Source organism: Neomonachus schauinslandi, chromosome 6 (assembly GCF_002201575.2).
Source record: "Neomonachus schauinslandi chromosome 6, ASM220157v2, whole genome shotgun sequence".
NCBI classification, from domain to species: domain Eukaryota; kingdom Metazoa; phylum Chordata; class Mammalia; order Carnivora; family Phocidae; genus Neomonachus; species Neomonachus schauinslandi.
In genome coordinates this window covers 154,377,633-154,389,181 of record NC_058408.1, presented here as the reverse complement: position 1 = coordinate 154,389,181, position 11,549 = coordinate 154,377,633, and the positions used below count along the sequence as shown (strand labels likewise).

The following is an 11,549-nucleotide window of genomic DNA, read 5'->3' as shown; positions in this document are numbered from 1 at the left end:
CCCAGGGGCCCAGAAGTAGACGCAGGAAAACCCAAGAGCGAGCCCCAGGCCGGCGGCCGGGGGCGAGGCGCCCCTCCCCAGCGGGTGTCCAAGCCCCGCCCCTCCCGGCGTCGGAGGGGCCGATAGGCTGCGGGCCGGGGGCTGGTCTCCGGGCGGGGCGCCGGGAGACCAGACCTTGTCGCGAGCGCCGCGTCCTCGGACCCCGGACCCCTGGCCCCGGAGCCCGTGCGCGCCCCCTGTTCTTGCCCCGGACGCCCGTGTACGCACCCCGAGCGCGCCCCGGCCATGCGCGGCCTGGGGCTCCAGGTGCTTGCGCTGTGTCTGCAAGGTGAGTGCCGGGCGCGGTCGGGTTCCCTGGCCCTCCGCACCCCGCCGAGCGCTGGGTCAGTCTCGGGTCGGGCGCGCCGAGGGGAGCCCTCACCGGGAAGGCCCAGGGTGGCAGACGGAAACTTCAAAAGGGAACTGGGGGAGAAGCCGCCTGGGGCGTTTCCCCAGCGCTGGTCCGGCCGGGGACTCACAGGGCAGGGTGGAGAACGCGCCACCCCCCACCCACCCCGGAGCCTTGGGGTGACTGCCCACTTCCACCCAGACCCCCCAGCCTGGCAGGGAAGGGAGGACCGAGGAGCAGTGACCTGAGCTGAGGGTGGGCACCGGGGGAGGAGGCTGGGAGGGGGTAGTCTAGTCACTTGGGACCCACCGCCGGCCGGGGACCTGGTGGCCCCTACGCTCCCTGCTGCTGGGGGGAGCCTTCTGGGCTGGGTTCGGTGGTGTCCCAGCCCCAGGCTGGAGGGGCCCACGTCTGGGAGGCGAGGCCTCTCTCTCCTGGTGTTTCGCAAGATAGTGGCGGTGGAGACACAGCCATCAACACTTAGAGACCGAGAAGAGTCTTGCGGGGTCGCTGTTGTCGGGGCCCCACTCCCAGGGCTGTTTGTTGTTGGATACCTGGGAGCTTCTGGATCTGGGCTGGGTGAACTGCCTGCGGGCAGGAGGGCAGAACTACCCCCCGACCCAGGGCCGGAGTGCGCCCTCAGACCCGAGGGAGGGGAGGGGAGGGGACGTCTAGGTCAGCCCTAGGCCCTGGGGTAGAAGCTATCAGGGGCTGCCCTGTGGACCCCACCCAGGGCAGGGGAACCCCGTCTCCGAGTCCCTGGTGCTCACGCTCACCTGTGACTCCCTTGGAGGAGGAGGTGCAGGCCCAGCACCGGCCTGCTGACCCCCTTCTCGCCCACAGTGGCCGCCCCCAGCACCCCGCTGTCCCACGTGGACCAGTATGAGGTGGTGTGGCCCCAACGCCTGCCGGCAGCACCCCGTGCCCGCCGAGCCCTGCCCTCCCACCTGGTAAGTCTTGGCGGGGAAGCCAGCCCGGGGGTCCCTCCTGGCCCCCCAGAGCCTGTGTTGTCTGTAGCTCCCAGTGTGCCCGCCAGTGTGAGGAGCCGGCCTGGGGGGCTGACCGTCTGTGTCTGCCTACACTTCTCCACCCCCAGGCCTCACCTCCCTGCATCCTGCCTCACCCTGCCCTCGGGTGGGGGCGGGTGGGGGCGTGAGGCGAGCGGCTTCTGCTGAGTGTGGGCCCTGGGGCTGCCTTTCGGGAGCCCTGCTAGCCCAGGGCAAGTTCCGGTTTCACTGGCCAGATAAGTCAGATCCCTTTCAGACCAGAGACGCTGGCTCATCAGGGGCGTGTCACCTTCCGTGTTTGTGGTGACTGTGGTGACTGACTGGTGACGGCACCTTTGTGGGGCATTTGGAGCTGGGCTGGGATTCCCCAAGAAGGCTGGCTGGGGGCATTCCTGAAATCCCTGTGGTCAGCCCTGTCCTGACCTCGGCATCTGGGGAAAGCTTTCTACTGCCCTGGGCCCTCATGCTGTCCTGTCCCAAGAGGTCAGCAGGCTGGGGGGCACTCCCCTGGGGTGCTCAATCTCGTGCCATGTCCCCATCTCCTCAGGGCCATGTCTCCCCCTCCCCCTGCTTCCTGGGGAAGGGGATTCTAGTCATTACTTGTGTGGACAGATGAGGAAACTGAGGTCTGCCCAGCCTCAGCTTCCTAATACTAGCTCAATGCTGAACGACCCTCAGGGTCCTCCGAGGGACTTTCAGATTTCAGGGTCCCCCGGCCTTGGCTGCATCCCCAGCCCAGCCAAGCTCCACCGCACCCAGGGTTAAGGTGCTGGGCCCTGGGGCAGGGCCCCTCACCCTGGACCCCTCCCTCTCCCGGCTCAGGACCTATACCCGGAGACTGTGAGCTACATCCTTGGGACCCAAGGGCACAACTTCACCCTGCACTTGAGGAAAAACAGGTGAGTGGAGGCCCAGCCTGCTGCGCCCAGCATATCCATGCCCTAGGCGTCCAGCTCCCTGGCCCGGCCACTCCGCCAGGCCAGAGGTGGCTTCTGTGGGGGCAGGCGGGGCCCCGGGCACCACAGTGGCTCTTTTCCAGGGACCTGGTAGGCTCGGGCTACACGGAGACCTACAGGGCTGCCAATGGCTCCCAGGTGGTGGAGCACCCACAAAGGCAGGTATGGGCCCGGGATAGCCCTCCGCAAGGCCGGCAGTGGGCAGAGCGGGGGCAGGGCCGTGGGCCACTCACGCCTCCTCCCTCCTGCAGGGTCACTGCTTCTACCAGGGCCACGTGGAGGGGCACCAGCATTCCGCCGCCAGCCTCAGCACCTGTGCCGGCCTCAGGTGAGTGCCGCAGACCTGAGGGGGTGTCAGCCATCCCCCACATGCTCCAGAGAGGTAAACTGAGGCCGAGAAGAGAGGGGCTCAGCGTGACGACCTTCCTGCACACGGGCGTCTGGCCTGTTAGAAGTCACAGGTTCCCCGAGCTACAGGGCTCCCCTCGGGCCCTGGAGGCCGTGCCCCGTATATCGCCCGCCTGGGGGGCCGTCCGTCCCCGTGCAGATGGAGCTTTGTCCTCACCAGAAGGAGGCCCCCTGTCCCTCAAGGGTTTGTCCCTCCCCAGATGCCCGTGTGGGGATGCTCTAATTCAGAATCACCTGGCTTACCTCTGCCCTCAGGGGCTTTTTCTGGGCCGGCTCGGACGTCCACCTGATCGAGCCCCTGGATGGGGACGGTGAAGAGGGGCAGCACGCGCTATACCGGGCGGAGCACCTGCAACAGAAGGCCGGGACCTGTGGGGTCAGCAACACCAGCTTGGAGAAGGCCTTGGGGCCTCGGATCTTGGCAGCCTTCAGGCCCCAGGTTGTGGGGGGGGGCAGACCAGCTTCCTCATCCGCTGTCCACCGGGACTGCATCCCCCAGACTCCCACTGTGCTCGGCTGAGTGAGGGTTCTACCCACTGAACCCAGTCAGGCGGTCCTGGCGTCTCCGAGGGGTCCCCATCAGGCCTGGCTCTGCCAGTGGCTGCAAGGATCACCCCTTGGCCTGAGCTGGAGCCTCCAGGATGGCACCCCCATTCCTGAGCAGGGGGCTGGGTGCCGGCTTCAGGACCCCAGGAAAGGGTCAGTGTGTGAAAACTGGGCCCGGGCTAGGAGGACTGTGGCTGGGGTGGCTGACCAGCTTCTTGTGCCCCCAGAGCTGGCCACTGTCCCGAGACACCCGCTTCGTGGAGCTGTATGTGGTCACGGACAGCGCAGAGGTAGTGGGGCAGGGCGTGGGGGCAGCGCTGGGGCGGGCCGGGGGACTGCTGGCGTCTGAGGGCCTCCATCCTGCAGTTCCAGCGGCTGGGGAGTAGAGGAGCTGTACGCAGCCGGGTGATGGAGGTGGTGAACCACGTGGACAAGGTGGGTAGAAACCCTGGTCCTCGAGCGGGGCGGGGCCAGCAGGGGGACCGGCAGCCGGCAGGGAGCTGGGCTCTGCGGCCCTCACGGGCCCGAGCCTGACCTGGGGCTTCCCTGCCCTCCCAGCTTTATCAGGAGCTCAATTTCCGTGTGGTCCTGGTGGGCCTGGAGATGTGGAACCACAAGGACCAGATTCACGTGAGCTCGAACCCCGACGTCACACTGGACAACTTCCTCCGGTGGCGGACGCAGAACCTGGTGGGTCGGCACCAGCACGACAACGCGCAGCTCATCACGTATGCGGTGGCGGGCGCAGAGCCGAGCCCTTGCGGCCAGGGAGGCCTATGTGGGGGGAGGCAGTTTTCGGGGCATCCACCTTTGCACACTGCTCTTGTTTCCAGTGGGGTCGAGTTCACCGGGACCACCGTGGGACTGGCCAAGGTGGCGGCCGTGTGCTCCCAGGACTCGGGGGCTGTGAACCAGGTTTGCTGGCCTCCGGGCGCTAGGTCCGCGTGCTTGTCCCCGGCTGTCCCCATGGGCTGGTGCTCCTGGGCGGCCGCCTCCCCTGGAGGATGCGCTGATGCTTTGAGAAGTGTTGTTGGCGGGGTGCAGTGCCAAGCCTGCGGCCTTTCCCGGCCAGTGAGGGCGGGTGGGGTCGGGAAGGGCTGCGGCGTCGGCCAGCACAGCCTCGCCTTCTAGGACCACAACCTAGAGAACCCCATCGGCGTGGCGTCCACCATGGCCCACGAGATGGGCCACAACCTGGGCATGGACCACGACGAGAACATCCAGGGCTGTTACTGCCCTGTGCCACGGGAGGGCGGCGGCTGCATCATGGCGGCCAGCATCGGGTGAGGCCGGGGGCCGCTTGCAGAGGGGGGTGCCCTGGGTGCCCCTGCCCCCACACCCCTGACGGAGGCACGCTGCACCCCCAGCGCCAGGTTCCCCAGAATGTTCAGCCAGTGCAGCCGCGCCGACCTGGAGATGTTCATGGAGAAGCCTCGGACAGCCTGCTTGGCCAATGCCCCGGACCCCAGCCGGCTGGTGGGCGACCCTGTGTGCGGGAACCTGTTTGTGGAGCGTGGGGAGCAGTGTGACTGCGGCCCGCCCCAGGTACGGGCCAGATGCCCGCCGCCCCCTGCCCGTATGGATGTCTGTCCGTGACCCACCAGCTGCCCTGTGTGCTGCCCCTCAGCAGAACAGTCCTGCTCCCTGAGGACTGTCTCCACCCGGGGGCTCCGGGAAGGGGGGCCCGGGCTCTGCCCTGGAGCCCACCCCCGCCTCTGCTCTCCAGGCCTGTCGGAACCCCTGCTGCAATGCTACCACCTGCCAGCTGTCCGCGGGGGCCCAGTGCGCACAGGGTGCCTGCTGCCGAAGCTGCAGGGTCAGTTCCCCTCCCGCCCCGCACAGCTGGGCCTGGCCAGCAGGTGGGAAGGGGCCCCGGGGAGCGGGCTGACACACACTTGAGCTCTGCTCTGCTGGGCAGGTGACGCCTGCTGGTGAGCTGTGCCGTCCCCCAAAGGACGCGTGTGACCTTGAGGAGTACTGCGATGGCCAGCAGCCAGTGTGCCCGGAGGACGTCTTCCAGGAGAATGGCACGCCCTGCCCGGGGGGCTACTGCTACAACGGGGTCTGCCCCGTGCTGGCCCGGAGGTGCCAGGACTTGTGGGGGCTAGGTGAGGCGGGTGCCCTCTGGCTTTCGGGGGGCTGCGGGGCCCAAGCCGGAGGACTGACCTCCTCCTGGCCCCCACAGGCTCACGGGTTGCTGTGGAAACATGCTACACCTACAGCATCTCACCAGGCTGCCAGGGCGGGCTCGCCCACGGTTCCAGCAGGTGAGTGCTCATCCGTGGCCTGACTCCCCTGGGTCCAGGGCCACAGGATGTCCCTGGAAGTGGGGCTGCCCAAGAGGGTCTTCTGCACAAAGGAGTCTGGGGACTGAGTCAGAGGTTCTCCAGGGGATCTGCCCTGCCTTCCAGGACCCCCAGGCCTGAGCATCTGCCCTCATGGGAGGGAGGGTGTGTCGCTGTCGTGGGGGGCGGGGTAGGTGCCAATCGGCGGACCCTACAGCCTGTCCGAGGCTCTGGGCCTCGTTTCCTGCAGCTCCCAGGTCCTCATAAGAGGGGGGTCAGCGTGCAACAGGTGGGAGACCCAGCCGAGCTGGTTGCATGGCTTGTTCTTCTGTCCACAGAGTCAACAACTGTGGCATCCTATACTGTGAGGGTGGACAGAAGCCCCTAAAGCGGAGTTACTGCACCCTCACCTCTCACGCGGGCACTTGCAAGGCTCTTGTCCTGGAGGGAGGTGCTGGGTATGAGCCAGTACCTGAAGGCACCAAGTGTGGTGAGCAGAGGGTGAGCACCCAGAGCCCCGTCTGCTGCAGGCGCATCAGCTGGTTGCAGCTTGTAGGGGCTGTGACCCAGATGTGAGCCTGGATGTGCCCCATGTGGCGGTCAGGCTGCTGGGCCCCCAGGTCCTAGACACGTGTCCCACGTAGGCGAGCCCATGTGGTCCAAGGGCTGTGCACACGGACTCCTCTGTGCTTCGGAGAGACTCAGCAGGGGCACAGGGTGGGGTGGGGGGCTGCTTAAGAAGCCGGTCCTCAGTTCCCAGGGTTTGGAGACCGTTCTGTTCTGCAAGTCCACGCCCCCCTGGGCCTGGGTGGGGCCAGTCCTGTGGCCCTGGTGGCAGCTATGGGTTGGCCGGCCAGCAGATGGAGTGTAGGCCAGGCCAGCCTGGATGTGGTGGCCATGGCCTGCCTCCCCCAAAGCTCACCGTGCAGGCTGCAGGTCAGCTTCAGCCGATGGTGGAAGTGGGGACACAGGTGCCAGGCAGTGGTCTAGAATGTCTGCCCTAGGAGACCCCCCACTGCCTTCCAGATTTGCTGGAAAGGACTCTGCCAGCACCTGCAAGTTTACAGATCCAGAAACTGCTCCGCCCAGTGCAACAACCATGGGGTACGTGAGCCCACGGGACACCCCGCCACCCGCCCTCTGAGGCTGAAGGAGACGGGTAGGCCGCGCTCGAGATGAGTCCAGGCACAGCAGGGGCCGAGCCAGCGCCCTGGGGACGCGGCCAGAAGCTGGTGGGGATCAGGGCGTCCCATGTGAACACTGAGGCCCGGGGCAGTGGTGCTGGTGGACACGGGGGCCGGGGACTGGTCAGACTTGAAATGCTCTATTCTGAGATGGGGACGCGTGTAATCCGCTCTCAGGAACCTGTGTCAAGATGTGGGGACAGTCAGCCCTGAGAGCTCAAGGCACCAGGGGCTGGGGCGCTGCCCTCCCGAGCCCCTCTCCGAGAGCTTTGGGGACGTGCCCTGAGGACAGCCCACAGGGAGCCGCCCCCGACTGCGCCTGCCGTGCTGGCCTTGCTGTGGGCACGTTGGATGTAGGCCTCGCTTGTGGCAGCCACACACGGAGGAGCCGGGCTCACGGCCCATCCTCCACCAGCCGGGGAGGCACGGTAGAGTCCCTCTCCGTGAGGCCTGGCCTGGTGGCTCGGCAGCCGGTGACAGCTGCCTGGGTGTGTAGCGGCCTGGTCCTTACACGCACTCACCCCCAGGTGTGCAACCACAAGGGAGAGTGTCACTGCCACCCGGGCTGGGCGCCGCCCCGCTGCACAGAGCCGCTGCCCCACGTGCACACAGGTAGGCCCGGCCGCCCTGGCACCTGCAAGCCTGCACGGCCTGATGGGGTCCAGTGCGGGTCCCATCCTTCCTCAGACCACCTGGGCAGGCCTGAGAAGGACACCACGTGCCCCCTAAGTCCCTCGGGGTATCATTAGAGATTCAGGTTTGCAGTCCTTGACCCCGGGCTTTCTGACCCCAAGGATGCAAGGCACAGCCCAGCAGCCGGTGTGGCCGCCTCGGCCCCACATGAGGCCGGCGAGAGGCCTGTCCTAGAGGGAGGGCACAGTAGCGGTGACAGCATGCCAGCCCTTTTGCTGGTTCCTCAGCCCCCTTCTGAGCGCAGGAGTCTGAGGGGCCCCCACTCCCCCAAGTGTCTTCCTCTGCAGTGGCCACTGTGCATGCAGCCGTCCGCAGCACCACGGTCTCCAGGGCCTGGCCAGACCTTGCTCACGTCACTGTGGGCTGGGGGCCAGTCACTGCCAAGTCCTCCAGCCCGTCATCTGAGAGCCCACAGCACGGGTGTAACGGACTGGGTCTCAGCACGGAAGCTCCTCAGATGGGCCCTGGGCTCCCGGTTCTCTGCCTGAGAAAACTGTGCCCTCCTCAGCCCCAGAGCCCTCCCAGCCCTCACTACCCTATTGACACCTGGCCTCATGCACCCCCACAGGGTCCAGGAGCCTCCTGGTGGGCGTGCTGGTATCTGTGGTGCTGCTGGTCGCTCTCCTGGCCGGAGCGGTCTTCTGCCTGAAGGCCCGGCGCCGCGTCTTTGGGAGGTGAGCCTGCTCTGGGGTTGCAAAACATCGTCACGGGCAAGGGGCACTTCCCGTGCTCACACACCGTTGGGAAATGCCCCCCTGAAGTTTGAGAAGAAGAGGAACAACCCTTCACGTAGAGGGCCTTGGGGCCTCTGCCTCTCGAGGAGGGGGAGCAGGTGACAAACGTGGCTGACAAGTGGACGTAAACCCAGAGAGAGCCCCTCCATCCCCTAATCAGTGCCAGAGCACTCGGGATGATGTGGGCTCTGCCCCTGGTGCGCAGCTACGCTCAGCTGCCATGGGACCTCACCCCTTCTTGCCGGTTGCAGGACACACCCAGGAGCCCCTGAGTCCCTGGGCCAGACCCTGAGGCCAGGACACACTGACCAGTCTTGCTTTCTCCCCAGGAACACGGCGCCCAAGACTGCCAAGGGGCTCTCCAACCCCCTGTTCCACGAGGGGCACGGTGTGCCAGCCAAGGGTGGGGCTCCAGCCCCGACCACCCACTCCAGCGAGCCCGCCGGGCCCACAGCCTCTACAGTGACCCCTAAGCAGCCGCCCCCTGCTGTAAGCACTGCATCCCGCCATCCCTAGGCCATCCCTGATCCCTCCCAACAGGGCTTAGAGCTGCCCCACCTCCGTGAAGCAGGCTTTACAGGTGGACAGTCTGAGAACCCACACTTAAACCCGAGGCTCTCGGCCTCTGCAGGCTCTGTTGGAAGGTGTTAAGGCCCAGATACCCTCTGTTGCTGCCCAGCACCTTCGGGCCCCTCCACAACAAGGCTGAGGGGAGTGTGGGGGTCACACCTGGGCTCAGGCCTTGGGGGCCAACGGGGTGGGGCAGAGCCCTGCATGCGCACACTTTAGTCTTCCTCCTCTGGGAGGGGTGGGAACCTTGGGTCCTGAGCTGGGGGCACAGCTCCAAAGCCAGACTCCCTGGAGGCAGCCTCCCTGTGAGACCCAGGCTCTCCACCCTGTTCCCCTCTAGCCTCCAGCCACCATGTCCAACCCTCCCTTCACTGTTCCTGTGTACACCCGGCCGCCCCCAGACCAGGTGAGCAGCAGTGGGGCCCAGCAGCCAGGCCATCTGGGGGCACCAAACGGGTCCTAGGTGGGGAGTGCAAGTGCTGGGGGCTGGATTTGGTGGGCTGGGGACCCTGGGACAGCCGTGGCCGCACTCATAAGGCTGATGGCCCCGCCCCGAGAGCACATTGACGAAACCCAGGGGCCCAGAGGGCCTGACTGCCGCCCCTCCCTCCCAGCAGCTCCGCCCTGCTCCTCCTGCCAAGCCCCTCCCTGAACTGAAGCCCAAGCAGGTGAGAAGCCTCTGCCACTCAGGAGACTCCCCCGGCTGCGCCCATGCCCTTCCCTGGCTGCCGGCCCTTCCATGGCTAGACCCGGTGGTGTCCTCAGCTTCCCTTTGGAGCTCAAGTCTGGAGATGCTCTGAGAATGCGCGGCAGACGACTCCTTCCGCTGTGACCCCCAGGGTCTGCGTCCATCCAGAGGCCCTGCCGGCAGCAACCGTTACTGTGCTGTTTGCTTCACGAAGATTCTCTCCTTCCTTTTTAACTTTTTGAACTAATTTTAGGCTTACAGCAAAGCCACAGAAATAGCCTTAGGAGGGGTTTTGACAGCAAAAACAGGGGCAAAGGGGCAGAAAGGGGTCTAGCCAAGGAGTGATGATAGCCAGCCAAGGCTACAAGGGAGCTGTGCTGTGCCCACCAAGGGTCTTCCCTGGGGGGCGGGGGTGTGGCCAGTGTTCCCGTTGGGCCTTCCCTTCCTCCACCCCAGATCCTGGGGGCACCTGTCCTGCCAGCCCAGAGAAAGCTGAAATGCAAATAGATGCAAAGTTTAGTGGTTAATTGTTTAGTGGTTAATTCTTGGCTTTTGAACCTCCAAAGACCCACATTCTGGCCATTTAAGAGTTTTTCTTGGGAAACCCTGGGGTAGGGTGGGGTGGGTCACTCAGGGAGAGGGGGAGGTGGTGAGGTAGGTTGTGGCTGATGGGCCCAGGAGGGGGTTCTGCCACGTTTGGGTTTGATTCTGCCCCACCTGGGGGCACTTTGTCGAGAAGCCTGCAGGGGGGTCAGGAACAGAGTGGACCTGGGGAACTTTGCTAGGAGATGCTGGGGAAGACGGGGCATTCAGTGGTGTCCAGCGTCCACTGTCTGTGTCCTCCAGGGTGTGAAGCCGACCTTCCCACCCCCGCTGCCACCGGTCAAGCCTGGGGCTGGAGGGGCCAACCCTGGACCCACGCAGGTGAGCCTCTCCCAGGGCGCTGGGCAACAGGGTGCGCAGTCTCCCCGGCTGGCTGGCTGAGGCACCGTCCTGAGGGGGACACCGGCCTGAGGGGGACACGGTCCACCAGGTTTGTTTCAACATCCACTTGACACTGTCCGGACTTTTCAGGGGGCCGCTCCTGTTGGCTGTGAATCTTTTCCTCCTGTCAGTACAAGGGAGACAGTGTAAGGTTCCCAAGGCTTAGCTGCTGATCTTGTGGCCACAAGTGTGAGCAGCATGACTCCATGTTGCGTGAGCAGTGACCTACATTTTAGGAAATGCAAAAGGAAGTATGATTCATTTGTGCTCTTGGTAGCAGATCCGTTTTAGCATCGGTTCTTTTTCTTCCTCCGAGGGCGCCGTTGGTCCGAAGGCTGCTCTGAAGCCCTTGGTGCAGAGGAGGTGACGCGGGGCTGCAGGCGCTGGGCCTGGGTGCGGCCTGAGAAGTGCTAACAGAAGAGCCGAGCCGGACTCCCCTCTCCCACAGGCCGGCCACCCCCGCCCGGGACCCCCCATCGCACCCCCGCCCGGGACCCCCGGCCTTCTGCACTGCGCCCCCCCGGGGGTCCCGCACCCCGAGGGGCGACTGCGGCCGGCCGCTGCTCTGGAAGCACCCCCCGCCCGGGACCCCCGGCCTTCTAGACTGCGCCCCCCCGGGGGTCCCGCACCCCGAGGGGCACCTGCGGCCGGCCGCTGCTCTGGAAGCAGCCCCCCCCCCGCCCCGGCCCCGTCCGCGCAGCAGGGCCGAAACTGCAATGAAGTGTATTTTCTGATTAAGCTATTGATCAAGTTCTAAATAATCGGAGATTTTTATTAAATCGATGTTAGAGTGTAAAAGAACGTGCGATACAATTTATAACACGTTAAGGGCTCAGTGCTTGTCAAAGCGCGCGCTGGAAACCGACGAGGCCCAAATTCTACCTTCTCTCCTGGACCTTAGCAGGACTCCTCCCCACCGGAAGTCAGCAGCCCAAGGGCGCTGAGGCAACGGCCCCAACATCGCGTCCCGCCGCCCCGCCCCTTCCGGTCCCCGCGGCCATCCGGCCGCCGTCACCCGGCAACGGCCCCAACAGCCAGTCCCGCCGCCCCGCCCCTTCCGGTCCCCGCGGCTATCCGGCCGCCGTCACCCGGCAACGGCCCCAACA

At 65.7% G+C, this 11,549-nt stretch overlaps 1 protein-coding gene across 4 annotated transcripts; it reads left to right on the top strand.

Moving 5' to 3' along the window:
* Positions 1–215: 215 nt before the first annotated feature.
* On the top strand, positions 216–11,234 carry ADAM8 (ADAM metallopeptidase domain 8). 4 transcript variants are annotated; one of them, XM_021703780.1, is made up of 24 exons: positions 216–328; positions 1,232–1,338; positions 2,218–2,294; positions 2,435–2,513; positions 2,603–2,679; positions 3,015–3,198; positions 3,533–3,595; positions 3,672–3,740; positions 3,864–4,033; positions 4,139–4,220; positions 4,437–4,588; positions 4,673–4,850; positions 5,032–5,121; positions 5,224–5,413; positions 5,491–5,572; positions 5,929–6,091; positions 6,617–6,694; positions 7,302–7,386; positions 8,036–8,141; positions 8,531–8,690; positions 9,112–9,177; positions 9,389–9,439; positions 10,306–10,383; positions 10,760–11,234. In XM_021703780.1, exons 1-24 carry the CDS (start codon positions 286–288, stop codon positions 10,808–10,810), a joined length of 2,481 nt encoding a protein of 826 aa, XP_021559455.1. In that variant the 5' UTR covers positions 216–285; the 3' UTR covers positions 10,811–11,234. The 4 variants fall into 4 exon arrangements, with proteins under 4 accessions (XP_021559455.1, XP_021559454.1, XP_044772566.1 ...); XM_021703779.1 differs by having other exon boundaries at positions 9,386–9,439; XM_044916631.1 differs by lacking the exons at positions 9,389–9,439; positions 10,306–10,383; positions 10,760–11,234 and having other exon boundaries at positions 5,929–6,080.
* The last annotated feature ends 315 nt before the right edge of the window (positions 11,235–11,549 follow it).